Consider the following 19,910-nt stretch of genomic DNA (forward strand, 5'->3'; position numbering starts at 1 on the left):
TGTGTATATATGCAAGCATGACATGATTTACTGAGTCATACTCATAATTCATTAAATGAACTAGATTATGAAATTGAAATGCCTAGGCTACAGAAAAGCACTAACCCTTACGGTGCACAATGCACTAACCTACATGGGAGGCAAGCTTTGGGAAATGTCTGTCAAGACATGAACATTTATTTGAAGGTTGGCTTATAAAACTATGGACTCATACCACATACACATTCAAAGAGACATTTTTCATCCGTTCTTTATCTGAGCAGACCTTCAAATAAATTTCACTAAGTTGTACATCACAAAAGAAGTGAGGTGTAAGAAGTAAAAGCTCATAAATAGGGATTGGGGATTGAATAAACAAGGTCATGTATTGTACTCACGCTTATCTTGAATTCTTGCAGTTAAAATGGTGCTTAACCCAAATTTTGGGGGTTTTGGTGCAGGTCGCTACATTCCATCAGAGTTAGAGATGCTTTACTCTGTTCAGATCACTCAGAGGTCTCTGTCGAAAAGATATAAACTAATACTGTACCTCACAAGTCTATGTTTGAACGGGGGGAGATAAAGTATGGCAAGTACAAAATTGGTTACAAAGATTTGTGAGTGTTCTTTGAACTGGTTATGTGTTATTTCTGTTAGACAACACATAACCGCACATAGACAAAACATAACGGTGAATGGTTTCCAGAAGCAAACTAACAACGCTCTAGAAACAGGAAAAAAGGCAAGGTTTTTATTGGCTTTCCTCCTGTCCCTAATCCTATTGAGACTGCCTGTCAATTGGTGGACTGTAGATGGGAGTGGCTGGCCTTTGATTGGCTGCAAACCAATTCAACCTCAGTTCCTTTTTTCAGGGTATCCCTGGCAACGACGGGTTACCAGGGACACCGGGTTTGCCCGGACACATCGTAAGTAAAAAGAGAGCCGGTGGGGGAGGTTGCTCTTACCTGCTGATTCAAGATCAGGTCTGCTTATAAACCCCTGAGGATTCTTTAGCCCGGGGCCAGAGCATCTGATCTAGGCGCAGTTATGGTGAAGGGCAACTTCTGCTAGGAGAGGGAGGAGAAATGGTGGAGTATAAGGTGAAGTTGCCTGAGGATTCTGATCTGGGGTCAGGTTTGGGCTTTTTTTCAGTAATGGACCATCAAAGCTGATCCCTAGCCAGTGCTCAAGGGAAACTTCACCTTGAAGCTAGATAGGTTTTATTCAGACAGAGAGCAAAGTGTCGCCGACACAGGAACTGAAGGAGGAGTTTGGCAGGGGGTAAAGGGTTCTTCAAAGGAGTGGAGCAGTCTGGAAATGAGTGCACTTGAGAGTGATCTTCTTGAGAGTTGAGGTCCTTATACACCGGGAGTGTTTATTCCGTGTGATTAATTCACATTAATGTAAACTGCTGATGAATGGTGATTTGCAGACTCATTTTCAAATCGCTTATTCGTCATGTTTCCGGTGTGTAAGGACTTTTACTGTAGATGGAGACATTTTTTAAATAAAGCAATGCGTCCACGAAATAAGCACAGTACAGCACGTTGTACGTGTTCACATTAATAATCAATTAAATAAAAATAAAAATAAAACATAGTCACAGTCCATGCGCAAGAGGCTATTAAGCCTATTAAGGCTATTATTATTATTATTATTATTATTATTGTATTATGATCTACTATCACAATTTAGAAAGAAATCACCTGTATTTTGCTACTCTGGATGTGAATTTACAATCAGAGCCTCTGTCTCTCTCTCTTATTCTCTGACTGAGGTTTTTATTTTCCACACTGCTGGCATTCGCCTAGACCTCCGTCTCTTATACAGACACAAATCCCCCCTCCCACTGTAATCACTTTGCCCACAGTGGAACATTCTGCATCCTCAGTCTGACTCACAAATACACACTGCTGACACACACACTCCAGAACTGCTCCGACCTTGTCGTCGGTAGACAAACCTCCCAGTTTCTCCTTTGTTCCGTGGATCAGCATGTTATATGTCAATGGGTTCGCAGCCACAGTATAGCCTCTTACAACGCTCAAAGTCACCTGTATCGGTCATTTGAAATTGGTGATATTTGGATGAGCCCAATAGTTAGCAAATTGCACAGCGTTTCAGCTGGAGTGCAACAGAAGTGAATATCGCACATTGACATATAATTATAGACAAGCTTCTCTGTGAGTGCCTGTTAATGCACAAAGCCTGGTTCTCGCCAGTACAACAGTGTGCGGTGTAAAATAGCCTTTCTAGTTAATAGCCCCGGTTTGAACAATGTCAAAGGGGTTTGTAATGGCTTTGAACCTGGGCCAGGTGCTATTTCCAGGACTGGGCCAGTCTTGCTAAATCAGTGTCTTCTATTAAATCATTTCTTAAAACATACTTTTATTAAAAAAGGCCTTAATATAATTTAACGTTTTGAAATTGTAGTGTTTAATTCTCTTAATGATTTATTTCTCACGCCACTTTATATTGTATTGCCCCACATGTATTAATGCCCTCGTTATGTCTGACGATAGTACTGTCATTATGAGACTTAAAGGGGGATGAAACAAATGACAAAATCAGCTTAGGGTGTCATGCCCCTTGAGACAGTTTTGTTCTTTGTTTTGCATTTAAATGTTCCCCATTCGGCACCTACTGCACGTCTGTCCATCCTGGAAGGGGGTCCCTTCTTGAAGGGGGTCTCCTCTGGAAGGGGGTCCCTTCTTTGTGACCCTCCGCAAGGTCTCTTCCTTTCTTTTCCCGTCCAGGGTTTTTTCTTGGTTGTTTTTCCTTGCCCAATTGAGGATCTAAGGAAGTACAGGGGCTGTTGTTTGTTTCATTTGTTAATTTCATCTTAAAACGTGCTTTTATCAAAAGGCCTTAACATAATTTAATTCTATAAATGTTATTGATTTTTATTTCACACTCCATATTTTATAAACGTCATCATCTTTTAATTCTGTTTTTATTTGATTTGATTATTTCTATGGTGTTATGTAAAGCACTTTGTAACTTTTTTTCCCCGATAAAAGCTCTATAAAGACTCAATATAAATCGTCCCACTCCGTTGATGGGGAGCAGACTGCATTTTAGTGTAATTTATGAATGGGCTTGTGGGGCGCTTGGTTATGTGTCAAACCCTGAAGCTACTAATGGGCAACATGACTCCACTGGAGTGTGTGGGGAAGATGATGTAATGGGTGACTGTTGGTATGTGCTGAGTGTATTCCTCTGTGTGGAGTAAAGCCTGATTCATGCTTGGTCGCGCACTGTGTCCTGCATGAAAACTGCTGATCTGCAAGCTCTCAACGTGTTGTGAGCTTGTAGCTTGCGGCTATTTCCGATGTCTGGCGCCAACAAGTATAAATCGGGCTTATGGTTGGGTGACTGTTGAGTGTATTCTTCTTTGTGAGTGTGTTCTCCTGTGTTGAGTAAAGATGAGTGTGGTTCCACTTCCTTATTGCCACATTTCACTCTCTGGAAGCTAATGTTACCAATGCCACGCATGCGACTACAGGCTATACCTTCAGAACTACATTTGTAGTTACAGGGAGTTTAGCTGGAAAAGGAACTCCAAGTTCTGTATCTTTCCAAAAAAATGTTTATTATTTTTGTTTTTATTTTACAAAGCTGATGCAAATGTCATAGCTAATTAGAATCTCTCTTTGTGTTGTTTTTTTTGCAACTGCCTAGGGAGAGAAATACAGAGTTCAGTATTATATTCGTATCTGCTGTGTCGGCCCGCCGCTCATCCTCCTGTCTGTTGCCTGAAATGCCTTTGAATGCTGTGATTTAAATGCCTGACTCCGTCGGATAATGTCGACACAGTGCGATAGTACACTTTGTCAACTAAAGGACAGTGATTCAATTTGTGTTTCAATTTCAATCCATCATCTCAAGCAAAGAAAACCGTTAGCAGACAGTCTTTGTGAATTCAGCGTAACGTACAGTACAGTAACAGTTATGCTGAAACTTTTGTTTTGGTAAAATCTCTATAGTATCAGTCAATATAAATCATCCCACCCATTACGTGAGACACTTTGCTATGTTTGCCTATAATGGTAGTAATGTATGTGATGTTTAAAGTAACCATAGCTTTGGCATATTTTGTGTTGGTTTGCTGTATATTTTGTACATTGCAGCCTGGATTAACGTGTTGGGTTGTTGCAGCATTTAAAAAAATAAGTGAGCAAAATTCAGCCAACTTACCATGGTAATGAGGGATAAGTTGAGCCGTTAAGTGACCTTAAATGATGGCGGTCTGTCAGTTTGTATGGTATTTCGCTCTAGGGTGCTGAGGTGGCTCAACTATGCACATCTCTAGTTTTTTTTTTGTCCCTACAGCTTTCATATGATAGATTTATTGTGTACAGCTTCATCACTGTCATGCATGTTGGAAGAACTGTGGGTGTATTCAAGGAATGATTCCTTTAAGTAATCAAACACTAGTCCTTATAGTTGCATGCGCGCACACACACACACACACGCACACACGCGTGTGCGCGCGCACACACACACACACACACACACACACACACACACACACGCACACGCACAAGCACGCACACAAATCGCCTCATCCTAAATACATCAACATTAGATAGGTGAATGGAAGCTCATTTATCCAACACAACCCCCATTTGCCAGTCCATTTCTCCATTTCTATCTCAGTGACTATGCTTACATGCATGTTGAACAACTTACTTTGAAAGGAAAAATATAATGAGGCTGTTATATGTTTCACATTAAGATCAAAGTATTTGTTTGTGTGCATGCGAATGTGGCCAGTTATTCGAAAGAATGAAGAGTCATGGAAAAGACGTTACATTATGAGTCAAAAGAGTATACCCAACCACAAACCAATCAGTTATATACTGTAGTGGGAATGCTCTGTGACTTTGAGTGTGACCCATTTATTACCGTAGCTTGAAAACAAAAAAAACTCCTCTATAAAGACAGGAGTCAGCAGCCACCAGACCACATGCCACATTTAAACCATGGGTTTACCCCACATGTACTGTATGAGTCAAGAAATCACTTGCGTCACATTCAGCATAATGAAATAAAGTACGGTAGACTCTGCCGGTGCCACAGTTGGAGTAAAATCTTTCACAAGAATATTAGAATCATTTAGCTGAGCTTAATTAGACCACTTTCTGTTTGCTGAATGGCAGTTTTGTTTTTTGTTATATAATATCTATATATATATATATATCAAAAAACATACAACTGCCATTTATTTTTTTTACGTTTCAGTTTGAGCCAAAGCAATTCATAATTTATACTACTTCGCACAGCCTTGTCTCTCACTTAAAGTAATACATTTTCAAGCTGAAAACAATAAAAAAAACAAAAAAAAAAACAATTTTTGGCCAGCGACACATGCGACAAAGTATAAATTAGCACATGTCTATGGCTGTGGTTCATTACAGGTCACTCATCACTTATTGCCTATCTTGAGACTTGTGTCAGTGTCTGTGACTGTTACACAGCCTGAGTTTCAGGGGCTTCAAGGGTTTTTCGGGGCAGTAGTCAATTCCTGATATTGGTATGTTGTCTTGAAATTGTCAATGCTCCAAACAACATAGAATAAATTAAATTGTGTTTTTCTAATTGTATTTATATAAGCCTATTGTGCAAAAAGAAAAATCAGGAGTTGACTTAGTTTGCACTGTGTTTTTACCCATTAAGACCTGGGGCCGATTCTACAAATGTCTTCTAAATCCTTTTTTGGAAAAAAACGTATGTTACTATGTCAGTGGTTCTCAAACTTTTTCATGTCAAGGACCCCCAAAATGATATGTATTTGGCCGCCGACCCCCCTCCCAAAATATTTTGTTCCAGGGACCCCCAGAAGCAAAGATCTGAGTCACAAATGTTCGCTTTAAAAATATATATATATTCAAAGATTTGCACACATTTTCACGATTTTTCAAAAATAGCAGATCTACAAGCTCGTAGCGCGACACTCGGTGCCGCACTACGAGCTTGTATATCTGCTATTTTTGAAAAACCAAAGTGTAAAATAATGCTTTTTTTAGCTCAAATGAAAAAGCGACACAGACGCGTTCCAGGTCTTAATGGGTTAATGTCTTTTAATATCTGCATCCATTATTAATTGAATTTCCATTCCCCTGCCCCCTTCATAGAAGCCTATTGGGCCTATTGGGCAGCACCAGCAGCTGCCTCAAGACTCCACCGAAGGGGATGGTGATGTAAGTGACTCAGCAAAGGGGTGCATTATGGGGAATGGAGTTTCATGGTCATGGATTACTGTGCTTGCTGTCCTTTTGCTCAGTAATTAAAGGCCCAATCCGGGATTTGTCTAGACCATGTACATTGGAGTTATAGTCACGTACATTTTGAATTAAAAATTAAGGCCTGTTTTATTCCAATGTTTACAAACATTACGAACATAACCAAACTTGTCACAGCCCCACAAAACCATGCAAATGCAGTTAAAAAAATAATAATTCATGCGTTTTCACACATATAATTCATATTTTTAGTCCTATCAAGAGCTGAGTCAATCGCCAGCCATTTGGTGGTGGGGCTACCAATTTGTTTATGTTTGGATCACTGATTGTGCCTTTAGTATTACAACTGTTAATGAAATTAACAGTACTACATACTGTATCTACTGTACCGTATACTTGTATCAAAATAAAAAGATACTGTACTATGTGCTGTATCTTTTTATGTTTGTGTATATATGTACATGTGTTTGTGGACATGTGTTTGTGTGTGTTTTATGCATGTGTGTGTTCTGTGACACAGGGCTGTGTGGATGGTTGCTCACACGGCTTGCCAGGTGTGCCGGGTGTGTCCGGCACCAAGGGAGAGAAAGGAGATCAGGGCAGATCTGGTCCTAACCCCCTGGACGGCTGTGAGAGGGTGAGAACCCCGGGAAGGGGAGGTTGGAACATTTACAGCATGACGTTTGGTCATGATTCCGTCCCATCTAGAATCATGTGTAATTCCGGTATAGCAGCACTGTGTGTTTGTGTTCGCAGTACCATTTTGTCGAATGCAAAAACAAGACTGCCTCACTTTGCATTGGTGCTGGGGTGGCTTTAATGTGAGTAATTTGTTCTGACACAAACTTGTGTCGTGAATGTAAATTTGTCCTGTCGGCTTGCAGTGTTTGCAGAGACTGCAGAGAGAGGAGACCCCACAATCACCACCACCACCACCACCAGTAAGCTGTGTACGCTGTCACGCACACACAACAAACATACACGTGCACACACACACACACACACACACACACACACACACACACACACACACACACACACACGCATGCAGACACCAATGGTGTAACTAAGTACGTTTACTCAAGTACTGTACTTACATGTAAGGACAATTTTTAGGTATTTTTACTCTACTGGAGTATTTCCAATTTTCAATACTTTTACATCTACTCCATTACATCTCAGAGGCAAATATACTTTTACTCCACAACAATTATTTGAAAACTTTAGTAACTGGTTACTTTGCAGATATAAATTATTATAATAAGACATACATAAACCACTTTAGCCCTATTGTATGCGTAGGCTATTTGAAAATAGCCGATCTACAAGCTCACAACACGTTGTGAGCTTGTAGATCTGGTATTTTCAAACATTTTAGTACTTCTTCTTTTGGTACTTTAAGTATATTTTGATGCCAATACTTTTGCACTTTTACTCGAGTAACATTTTGAACACAACCTGTAACAGAGTATTTTTACATTGCAGTATTGCTACTGTTACTTCAGTAACATATCTGAGTACTTCTTCCGCCACTGGCAGACACGCGCATAATTAATCTCCTTCCTGTATATAGAACAATGACCGACCCTGTTCGGGAATACCAGGAGTACCGGGATCGCAAGGAGCGCCGGGTCAGGATGGACAGCCGGTGAGGAGAACGTGTGGATGTGTGTGTGTGTGTGTGTTCTGTGTTCCTATGCACAGTATGTGTACGGATGCATGTTTATATCTAACTATGTGCGTAGACTCCATCTCAGCCCGTAGCACTCGCCCTAGCCTTGACGACCTATGCGAAGGCTAAAATGTAACTTAGACAGTTGGTTCTCAAAGTGGGGTCCGGGGACCCCCAGGGGTCCTTGAGGGAGTTCCAAGGGGTCCCCAGCTAAATGATAGATTAGGCACCAAATGGACCCTTATGGGTCTGTAACTCAGAGAGTGTACAAATGTATTGTAATGTAATTTGTACACTCTCAGAGTTAAATTGACATAGATTTTACAATTTAAATTGCGGTCCAAGTGATAGAAATGCCATTAAATGGGGGTCTGTATAGCCTAATGCATGTCAAACTGGGGGTCCTTGAAATTAAAATGGTTGAGAATCACCGCTAGAGATGTAAAAATCTTCTCTTATGGGGGTCCCTGAGGCATATCTTTTCAAATGGGGGTCCGCGGGCTAATAAGTGTCAATTTGGGGGTCCTTGACATGAAAAGGTTTGAGAACCACTGACTTAGATAGCATGTTATGTAGACCGATACCAATTCATTGTTGACCTGGCATCCTATAGTGTGTATAGTTTCAATGTAGGCTGATGATAGGTTCTTGGTTTACGTATGTATTAGTTATTAATAGATTATTGATTTATTTATGTATTAGATGACTATTTCTATGCATTTGATGTGTTATGAGGTATTATGCTGTATTATCTTGTGTCCTTGCTTACTGTAAGTCGCTCTGGATTAAGAGCGTCTGCTAAATGCCTAAACTGTAAACTCTATGACACATGATGAAGTCACCTTTTTTTCCCTCCTCCACTCCAGGGTTCTCAAGGTCATAGAGGTCAACCAGGACAACCAGGCAACTTGGTAAGACTTTATGAAGTTAATTAATGACTTTTCACTTCTCTACTACTGTAGCAGCCATGGTTTTCTCTGTCTCATCTCTAGTGTGTGTGCGTGCGTGCGTGCGTGCGTGCGTGCGTGCGTGCGTGCGTGCGTGCGTGCGTGCGTGCGTGCGTGCGTGCGTGTGTGTGTGTGTGTGTGTGTGTGTGTGTGCGCGCGCGTGCGTAATTCATTGTAAAGAAATTATGTTTTGTCCATTGTGTCACTGGCCAACTTCTTAAGATGTGTTTTGCTGCGTATAATGAGACGGGCAAATGTGTACTCCAGAATGCTCATCAACATGTAGAAAATGTACAGACATTATGTATATGGTGGGTTATGGCTCTTGGCACGCAGGGAGTTTTTTTGATAGTATGCGTTTCCCCATTCATTACTCTCCAAAAATCAATCATTCATCAGAGGAACGCCATGAAGCACTCTGTGGTCCCCGCCTGGCAAATGCTATAGTTATTTACTCGGTGAACATTTTCCCTACATTTTTAGGAATTGTCTTTTAAAGATCAAGCCACTTGGAGAGCTGCTCTCACGCTTGTGTTTTCCATGAGCTCACAGAGCCCCCTGCTGTTTGTGACGGGGAACTTTCTTCTCACACCCAGTGTTGCTTTGGGACGGGAGGGAGAATGTAACATTAGCACCACCCACGCTAACCTTTGAAATGTTGATTCCACAGCTGCACATGCTGGCCCTGCCTGCTGTGCCACCTGATAGCAATGCAACTTTATTATAATATTCAGCGACGGCTGTGCCAATGTGGTGTTCTCTCTGTTGGTAAAAAAAAAAAAAAAAACACAAGGAAATGGATGTAGATTGAAAGCAGAGACCGAGGTCACATTTATTTAAGGCAACTGTTTTGTGTCTGTTTTTGTTTCTTCATACTGGGTACATTTGAAGAACCCATAATGTTGAAAGGGCCTTGTTAAGACATATGGTATCAAGACAATTTAACCAGTTAAACCCCAGCATCCTTTTTTGTGAGGAAGGCTTTCGCAGAAAATAGCAGATCGACAAGCTCACAACGCGTCGCGCTGCGACGCGTTGTGAGCTTGTCGATCGGCTATTTTCCGCGACAGCTTTCCCCACAATAACCCGAAACAGAAAAGGTTCAAGGTTGTACTTTATTGTTCCATCTTGTGTACAGGTACATAAGAGTAAAACTTACTTTGGTCTGGCTTCCTTCAGACAATGCAGCAGCATACTGTAGGTAATAACAGGTATAGTATTGAGCCCTGAGGGACTCTGGTTACCTATATGGGGTTTAAGTGGTTATAGGCATTTTCGTCACTGTTCTAGGTGTCTGTTTCTCATTGTCTGTTTGTGTCTGCAGGGTCCTCCCGGTTTCCCTGGTCCCCAGGGCCCGTCCGGTTTACCTGTGAGTCCCACGGCGTACATACATCTATACCATGAGACACTTTCTCTTTCTCTACCGCCGTTGCTTGCTCACTCAGTCTCTCTCACTCTCTCTCTCTGCCGTTACCTTTTCTTTTCACTTGCTGACTTCACACTACTGTGTTCTTTTTTTTTGTTTGTTTCGTTGCCACTTTGTCTCAATTCTGCATCATCCCTCTTTTAAATCAAGCAGGGCCCCGCAGAGTTGATTATGCTGTTTTACCCGTCTCCATCTCTCTCTGTCTGTATGTATGTCTGTCTGTCTGTCTGTCTGTCTGTCTGTCGGGTCTCTCTCTCTCTCTCTCTCTCTCTCTCTCTCGCGCTCTCTCGCTCTCTCTCTCTCTCTCTCTCTCTCTCTCTGTCTCTCTCTGTAGCCCTTTAACTCATTCAATCCGGGAACACATCTACAAATTTCAGTGGTTCTCAAACTTTTTCATGTCCCAAAATTATATGTATTTGGCTGTAGACCCCCATCTGAAAATATTTTAGTTCCATTGACCCCCAGAAGCAAAGATTTGAGTCAAACATTTCCCTTTAAAAATACATATATTCAGAGATTTGCACACATTTTCAAGAAAAGGAGATCTACAAGCTCATAGCTCATATGAGCTTGTATATCTGCTATTTTTTAACAGCCAAAGTATAAAATAATGGTTATAGCTAAAAACTAAAATAACACAGATGTGTTTCCGGATCGAATGGCTTAATGAAAGTTATTTCAGATGAGGAAACGATTCCATTGTCTCTCTCCAGTTGTTCAATTATTCCCCCTGTCTAAGTGATGGAGAGCGTGACTGCTGTGCAGACAAAATGCTTGCCCTCCCTCCCGCCTCGCACCTCCCCCCCCCACCCTCATACAAATTCATTGTTTTAGCGGAAGAGAGACGTGAGAATGGATGAGCCGCGTGAGCTCGGCATGGAATGGCGCGTGCCGCGCCGCAGTGCTTAATGCCAGGTGTTAAGTTCTAGCAAGCCTGTGTCTATTTGAGAGGGAGAGAGAGAGAGAACATTTTGCAAACCCCCGCTGCCCAGCTTATTACTCATATTCGGCTTTGTTAATTGTTTTTCCCCACCTGATTAACCCATTCAGACCGGGAAAGCATCTGTGTCATTTTAAGATTTCTTTGGCTATTCAAAAAAATAGCAGATATACAAGCTCATAGCACGGCACTGAGTGCTACGCTATGAGTTTGTAGATAAGCTGTTTTTTTTTTAAATCGGGAACATTTCTGTAAATCTTTGAATATATATGTTTTAAAGCGAACATTTTTAACTCCGATCTGTGCTTCTGGGGGTCCCTGGAACAACGTATTTTGATATAAGTACATATAATTACATACAAATACATATAATTTTGCAGGTAGAAAAGTTGGAAAAGTTTGAGCACCACTGATATAGCAACTATACTGTAAATACTGTTAGGATTCAGAAAACATTTTTAGATTTGTATTTGGCCGCGTAATGGCCTGTAATGTTTGCTTTAAAAAATATATATTCAAAGATTTGCACATATTTTCACAATTTATTTTCAAAAATAGCAGATCTACGAGCATGCCGCGCTATGATCTTGTATATCTGCTATTTTTTTTTACAATCTTAAAATGACACAGATGCGTTCGCGGTCTTAACGGGTTAAAGAGCACCGGCTGAAAGAGATGGATTTCATAATGAAAGCGGGCAGCCTTTGATAACTCGTCATGTCTGAATCTTACATCGGGGCCTTTTTTCGTAATGTCCTCCGTGCAGCAGAGTGAGAGCTGAGGAGAGAAAGGACCTACGGGACAGATTGATTGAGTGGGAGGGGGAGGGGGGAGCGGGGGGGGCGGTGACACACACATAAAGATCAATATTATGTTCTGGAGGGAAAAAATAAAATCCATGAATTCACCTGTACCTGTTTGAGAAAAGGTGCAGCTCAGATCAATCTGTAGATGTCAGGACAGCACTTCTAAATCACCAAACTGAGGCCCCTTAGAGCCGTATAGCACTAGAGGACACACAGTGAAACATGGAGGGGGGGGGGGGGTCCCAACGGTACGCTGTAAAGGCCAGTTAGCCGTTTCCTTCATTTGGTATCGACTTGCCTTGTCCTTGTGCTACAGTACAGGCCGAATGCGGCTTCATGTCTGTCAAGGGAGCCTCTATCCTGGCCAATCATACCTCCCCTCCCCTCCCCTCTCCTCTCCTCTCCTCTCCTCTCCTCTCCTCTCCTCTCCTCTCCTCTCCTCTCCTCTCCTCTCGAGTATCTGCTTAACTTTACTTTAAGTATTTCTGTTTTTGGACACGTATACGTATGACTTTCACTACACTACATTTAAAATAAAAGTGAAAAAGTACAATATTACATTATCTACAAGCTCACAACTCGTTGCGAGCTTATAGATCTGCTATTTTCACTGTTGATATTTTTTTTGAAAAGTGCCTTGATAAAAGAAAATGTGCTTTGTAATGTGTACTTTGTTGTTTTTCTAAGCATGTACTTTTGAATACTTACGTATTTTTCTTTTTTAAACCAAGTACTCCGATACTTAAACTCAAGTACGAATTTGACTGAGAAACTTCTCAATTGTAGTTTAGTAACAATTGACCGGGAGTATTTATACTCTCAAATACCGGTTTTGACTAATTTCTCCGCCACTGCTTCTTCTCCTTTCCTTGCCTCTCTCTCTCTCTCCTCTCCTCTTCTCCCATCCAATCTTTCCCTAATCATTCCTCTCATCCTCCAGGGTCAGCACGGTGAGAGAGGGTCATCCGGTCTACCTGGAATGAAGGGTGAACAGGTAGGGGCTCATTCAATGTAAAGTGGATGTACTGCACGTGGACACGTGGAAATGCAAATTAGGTTTTCCCCGGTTTGATTGACGTACACCTCCCTATACCTCAGGGGCCCACAGGGACCGCCGGATATCCAGGACTCCCAGGACCCCCAGGACTTCATGTAAGTGTCCCCGTCCCCCCCCTCCCCCGTCCCCACCATTATAAGACACAGCAAATGATGTGACAACAACCTGGCAGTGTTAAACCATTCAATCCGGGGACGCATCTCTGTCATTTTTAGATTCCTTTAGCTATTCGAAAATAGCAGATCTACAAGCTCATAGCGCGGCACCGAGTGCCGCACTATGAGCTTGTAGATCTGCTATTTTTTGGGGAAAAAATCGTGAAAATGTGTGCAAATCTTTGAATATTTGTTTTAAAGCAAACAAAATATTTTACAAATGTTCGTTTGCTTTAAAAATATATATATTCAAAGATTTGCACACATTTTCACGATTTCTCAAAAATAGCAGATCTACAAGCTCATAGCGCGGCACCGAGGTGCCGCGCTATGAGCTTGTAGATCTGCTATTTTTGAATAGCCAAAGAAATCTTAAAATGACAGAGATGCGTTCCCGGTCTGAATGGGTTAATAGATGGATGGATGTTTTTGAGAAGCTGGATGTAAATGACGGATGGACAGACGTGCAGGAGTGACATCGATTAACCGCCCACTTGTATCTCACCAGGGAATGAAAGGCGAGCGTGGGAACCCAGGAGGCGCCGGGGCGAAGGGCGAATCGGTGAGCTCACCGCCGTTAACCGCCATTAACCACATTCATTCACCCCTCTGGCATCCCTGTTTTTGGGGCATGTCATTATCTAGGCGAACGTTTTCAAAAGAAGTGTCAAAGCAATGTGTGTAAAATAAATAAAATGTTAATTTTCGTTCTTTCTTTTTTATTTACATTTTTACAACAAAAAAGTCAAACATGTATTTATCTATGTATTTTATGTATTTATTTATATTATATTATATCAAATATTATATTTATATTTATATTATATTTCCCTCCTAAAATAACTGAACCTCAAGGGTTACAAGCTCACAACAAGCTACAAGCTTGTGATCTTGCACATCAGTAACATTTGCAATTTGTGGTACATATATAGGAAATATTGATTTATTGATTGAATATTTTATTAGACAGAAATGCAAACAGCACGAGTAATAGTCATACACTTTTTCTACACAAAAAAGTCCTAGTGGACTTGTTTCCATTGAGGTCCTATATACAGTATTCAATTCATCAACATAACATAAACATAACACCAAAAGGTATATAGGGCTTCAGTGTTCTATCACACATCTCCATCCAGTGTGCTTCCTATAGGCTAACCTCTCCTCTCTCTGTCCTACCACAGGGTCCACCTGGCAGTGCAGGCTTCCAGGGAGCAGCCGGTGTAGCGGTCAGTATCTTATTCTCACTTATATACAGTAGTATGTCTTGCTACAGCTTGACCTAGTTAACCCATTCAATCCGGGAACGCAAGCCGTGTCACTTTAGATTTGTTTGGCTATTAAAAAATAGCAGATACAGTATACAAGCTCATGTAGATCTGCTAAAAGAAATCGTGAACATTTTGCAAATCTTTGAATATATATATATATATATATATATATATATATATATATATATATATATATATATATATATATATATATATATATATATATATATATAATATATATATATATAATTTTTTAACTCAAATCTTTGCTTCTAAGGGGGTCAAATACATATAATTTTGGGGGCATGAAAAACGTTTGAGAACCACTGATATTATAGCAACATACTTTTATTTTTATCTTTTAACTGTTAGGATTAGAAGACAGTTGTAGAATCGGTTGTAGAATCAGTTGTAGAATCCCCCAGATGAATCCCCACTTGTTCGCTTTAAACAATATATGTTCAAAGATTTGATTTTTTTTTTTCACAAAAAAACAAATAAAAAGCAGATCTACGAGCTTGTAGATCTGCTATTTTTGAATAACCCAAAGTATAAAATAATGGCTCAAAATCTAAAATGCCACAGTATGCGTTCCCGTATTGAATGGGTTAACATAATATCCTCATTTTCCAATAACCTATTCCGTTGCCTGGCTCACGGTTGTCATTGCCTATAGGGCGCCAAAGGAGACACAGGCCCAGGAGGAGCTGCGGGACCCAAAGGAGATCAGGTGAGCGGACGTAATTGTATTCTGTCCTCAGAACACGCTCAGAGGCAGCAGCCATCACCGTAACTTTCTCCACCGTCTTTTTTTCTCTCTCAAGGGACACCCAGGACAACCAGGCTTCCAAGGACCACAGGTGAGTTGTCCATTAGCACAGCGGTTCTCAACCTGTGGGTCATCGTCATGCTGGCTTGTAGTGGACATTTTTGTCAAAATTCAAATTTTTACCATGGACATACTAAATGAGTAGACAAACACTAGCCTTAAATGACCATTACAGGTCTGTAATGGGAGTCCTTGAAAATAAAAACGTTTGAAAACCACTACCAGTGTACTCCCTATACGTAGTGTCATAGTAAATCAGTGTCATACATATTCTGAAGAAAAACCTGGAGACTGACATTCAGTAATTGGGTCTTATGATCAAAATAAGAACATTATAATGATGTGTAAAAACAAAATCTAAAATATGCCACGGACCAGGCCAAGTCTTGCCACAGACACATTTGTCCGTGTACAGACATATTGATGACCCCTGTTCCCAACCTTTTCTGGATCCATCTTCAATCTGGAAAGCCCACCCATCCGACTACGTGCAGTTTTCAGACCATGTTCCATTTTAATGAACGACCAATCGATTGTGTTCCGGCTTGGTTCAATGAAACCAATATAGTGTACTTTAATTTCCTATTCATCTGCATTACAGTGAAAATGTCAAGGTTTTATACCATGTCATTTTGTCAAATCTGGCACACATTGCTGTTTGAGAAACGGTTGCGGTAAAAGTTTTGTACTGTGGTGTCTTGTCTGTTCTCAGGGCCCACCTGGTGCTCCTGGGAAAAGTGGACGAGAGGGGCCCCCCGGGCCCAAGGCAGATAAGGTAAGAGCAAACCATCCCAATTTGGATTACTCTTGTACTGTAGATCACTTCTATTTTTAACCACATTAAGACTGGAGTCCCTATTTTGGGCATGTCAAAAAAGGAGAAAATGTTTAAACATAAAAAATGGATATGGGGGGAAGGGGTTATGAACATTTTTGAAAATAGGGCATTAGTGGTTATATTTTCATTTGTTGTAGCAAAAATAGAATTACATTGAAGTACATGTTCATTTCAAGTAGGCTATGTATAGTTGAGTGTCATACCCTACTTTCTGTGTGTCTGTGTCTACCTCTGTGTCTGTCTCTCTCTCAGGGTAACGATGGAGCCGTGGGTCCTCGGGGACCAAGCGGAGCCCCAGGTGGTCCAGGCTCTCCGGGACTGATGGTATGTGTGACAGAGTTAGTTCCAGTCAGAGTTTGTGTGTGATGTGTGCACGGATGTTCGTTCTTATCTCGGTTCCCTCTGTGTTTGCTCTGACAGGGGCCTCCAGGAATTGAAGGACTGGACGGAAAGGATGGGAAACCAGGGATGCGGGTAAAAGTTGTTTCACACACATTCAAACACACATACACACTATTCACAAGTTTCCTAGGGAATTTTAGGCATGCCCAAGTGATGCCCATAAGTCTCTCAATGCCCCATGGGACACTGAAAACTCGTGGATAGGGGCACACTCAAATACTAGCGTACAGGTACACAACTAGCTCGACCAGTTAGTTTTCAGTTGGTAGGCAAAAGTACATTGTTTTATTGTAGTTTCTTTGGTTTCACCTCCGCCAAAGTGAGCTCTGCTGATACCAAAAGTTGACAAGAAAACACAATAACTACTGATTGTTCTGGAGAATTGTCACTGGCTTCGTTGCATCAGAACGGACTCCCCTACATGGCATTGAAGCTCCCGAGTACTGTTAACAAACCATTGCAAATGCATCGACATTGAGCAACCGCATGGCCTACTTCTCACCTAAAATGTTATCAGAAACTGTTTTTTGTTGAACTGTACAGGAAAAATGGAGATCGTGTCCAGGCAGCATTAGAGAAACTTAAGAGTTAAGAGAAACTTTAACATTAGCATTGCTTAGGGTTGATGCAGGGAGGTGGACATCGATGTGATGACACGCTTCGTGATCCTATCTGCAGTGGAAAACAAAGCTAGTCAAGTTAGTTAAACTGATGCTTTGCAGTGGAACAGCTGTGTCAGTGCAAGTCAGCCACATTAAGCCTGTTGTCGCTGTTTTTGGCATGTCATTGTATGTGGAAATTTGCAAACACTCTCAATAATCGCAGATCTATAAGCGTCATAATATGCATTGTGAGCTTCTAGATCTGCTATTTACACTATTTGTGAAAGCCTTAAGTGGTTATTGCAAGAAAGTGAATTTTTGTCTGTTTTGTTTTGTCTCTGTCAGGCAGAGGCGGGCCCTCCAGGGCCAGCAGGACCCAGAGGAATACCTGTGAGTATGACCTTTGACCTGCCCATGACCTGTTTGGGTGTCTCTTTTCCAATAATGTTGTATTTGTCAATACTGTTTGATAGAATATGACAGCATGAACAATAGGCTACAATAGGAACCAGTCTCTTTGCCTGTCATGTTATTATTATTATCAACACGTTTGCTTGTTTGTCGAGTGACATGTGAAGCACATGACCCATTCTGACATTTAAATTAGAATTGATGAATGTTAGCATATTTGTATGATTAAAGTCAGCCTCATAGAGCTATAGTCTTCCAAAGGCAGAAGGATGTTTTAGAGACATTATTGAACAAAATGAGCTTTTCTCAATTATTTAACGGATGCGTTGTGCTTCCATTTTAGAATCATCAAATTAAGGCAAATCATTGAGAAATGAAGTTAAATAGACTGCCTTTAGGGTAACTTCTCACATTCACTCAACACTTCCTTCCATAATTCTTTTTCACTCCCTTTGTTTGGTTGTGGAGGATAGTCCAGTAGGAATAGTGCTAATTAAATTGCTATGTGAAATCAGACTTACACGAGTACAAAGCAGATCTCTGCACCACAAACTACTAAGCAAATCATCATGTTTGACTAAATATGTTTAATTTAGAATATTTAGTTACATTTAATTAGAACTTGTGTATGGAGAAACAAGTATAATGTTTTTGATCCTCAGTACGTGCTATTTACATGTTTAACTCATACTACTGAGTAGAGTTGTCTCTTAATTAACAATTTTCTGTACAGTAAACAAATTTCCCTCCTTAACTGCTCAAACAAGCTCACAATGTGTCGTGTTAAATTCTAAATTCTGCGAAGATATTTGGTGTAGAGGGAAAAAATGAGGGGGGCATGGATAGAGCCCTGGGGGACAGAAGAACAAAGTATATGGGGTTTAAGTGCTTAACAGAGTACCATACAATGTACCTTAGCACATACAGTAAAGTAGAGCTCTTCACGTGTCCAAAATGACGGACCCGAACCCTAATGGACCCGTGAATGTTGTTCCAAGACCCGACTGGTTCCGAGATGTTTTTCAAATGACGGAGTCGGACCCGGATAGACCCGTGAGATTGGTTCCGAGATCCGAGTAGACCCCGCATTATTTTTTAAAACATGGACCGAGATCCGATTTGTTTTGAGATATTACAGATCCGATCTATTATTTTATGGACCCGACATACCTAAAACGCCGCTCTAACAGGCTTGATGTTAGTTATACTCCATAACGAAACCTAGCAGCTATGCAGCAGCCTACGATGAGAGACAATATTATGACATTAAACTTCATGCTTTCACCTCGACGAATAAGGAATCCATGATCGCGCACGCCGCGTGCGCATTTTAATTCCATGAGGTAGGCTATGCTGTATTTGAATGCGCTCTGAGTCTGTTTTGCTATCCGCTCTCACTGAACCGACAGCATGCGCCGTTGCGCTGCTGTAATCTGATCCCAAGTCAGTGTAATCATCGTAGCACTTCATGCTTTTCTCTATCGATCAGCTCTGAGCACGGGTCTTCTCGGATCCACTCGGGTATTCATGCATAATAAACAGACCCGAAGTCCGAGTCTGTCAGTTTTTTAGGAATCGGGGGACCCGTGAAGAGCTCTACAGTACTTATGACTTAGCAGTGTTGCCACCGTTGCATCACTAGTAATCTGACCTCATTTAACCCATTAAGACCGGGAACGCATCTGTGTGTCATTTTAAGATTTATTGGGCTATTCAAAAATAGCAGATATACAAGCTCGCTATGAGCTTGTAGATCTGCTATTTTTGAATAGCCAAAGAGAAATCTTAAAATGACACAGATGCGTTCCCGGATTGAATGGGTTAAAAGTCATTCACGATTCCAAGGCGTCTTGCTCCAACTTAGTATTTTAGTATCATTTCCCCGCATCTCCAGCCTGCCTCTCTCATACAGCACACAGATACACCGTAGTGATATATTCACACACACCAGACTCTCCTTTCAAGGAAGGACGGAAATCGATTCGTCTCTCCCTCCCCGAGTCCCCGCTGTATCTGGCTTCTCTCCGTGTATCTCACTGTGCAAGTCGCCCCGAGAGCAGGTGTTCCAATCAAAATATGAGATTTCAAAGGCGCATGTGTCAGCTCTTTTGGCGGTCTGTGTACTTTGTGGATTTCTTGACAGAGTGCCAATGTTATTCTCTTTGGTCTACTTTCCACAGGGATTCAAAGGGCTGAAGGGCCATGTCGGCTTCCCTGGACAAAAGGTTAGCAGACCACTCGCTGCTTGCAGAGAGGGGCTATGAATGAAGGCCCTCTGTTCAAAGACTGTCTGTCTGTCTACGTGTGTATCTGGGTGTGCAGACAAACAC

At 41.2% G+C, this 19,910-nt stretch overlaps 1 protein-coding gene across 5 annotated transcripts in view; it reads left to right on the forward strand.

Moving 5' to 3' along the window:
* The window catches only part of col16a1 (collagen, type XVI, alpha 1), a 137,909-nt gene that overhangs the window by 97,682 nt on the left and 20,317 nt on the right, over positions 1-19,910 (forward strand). For 2 of the 5 annotated variants that reach the window (XM_084081233.1, XM_084081236.1), the window contains 18 exons: positions 852-905; positions 6,117-6,182; positions 6,745-6,861; positions 7,109-7,165; positions 7,798-7,872; positions 8,763-8,807; positions 10,168-10,212; positions 12,956-13,009; positions 13,114-13,167; positions 13,736-13,789; positions 14,412-14,456; positions 15,175-15,228; positions 15,323-15,358; positions 16,040-16,102; positions 16,418-16,489; positions 16,586-16,639; positions 17,515-17,559; positions 19,761-19,805. In XM_084081233.1, coding sequence (XP_083937359.1) covers positions 852-905; positions 6,117-6,182; positions 6,745-6,861; positions 7,109-7,165; positions 7,798-7,872; positions 8,763-8,807; positions 10,168-10,212; positions 12,956-13,009; positions 13,114-13,167; positions 13,736-13,789; positions 14,412-14,456; positions 15,175-15,228; positions 15,323-15,358; positions 16,040-16,102; positions 16,418-16,489; positions 16,586-16,639; positions 17,515-17,559; positions 19,761-19,805 — 1,035 coding nt within the window. The remainder of the gene's footprint in view (positions 1-851; positions 906-6,116; positions 6,183-6,744; positions 6,862-7,108; positions 7,166-7,797; positions 7,873-8,762; positions 8,808-10,167; positions 10,213-12,955; positions 13,010-13,113; positions 13,168-13,735; positions 13,790-14,411; positions 14,457-15,174; positions 15,229-15,322; positions 15,359-16,039; positions 16,103-16,417; positions 16,490-16,585; positions 16,640-17,514; positions 17,560-19,760; positions 19,806-19,910) is intronic. The other 3 variants (XM_084081235.1, XM_084081234.1, XM_084081237.1) reach the window with 3 other exon arrangements.

The sequence above is a fragment of the Gymnoscopelus microlampas genome (assembly GCF_963454915.1).
Source record: "Gymnoscopelus microlampas genome assembly, chromosome: 15".
In the NCBI taxonomy this organism is placed as follows: domain Eukaryota; kingdom Metazoa; phylum Chordata; class Actinopteri; order Myctophiformes; family Myctophidae; genus Gymnoscopelus; species Gymnoscopelus microlampas.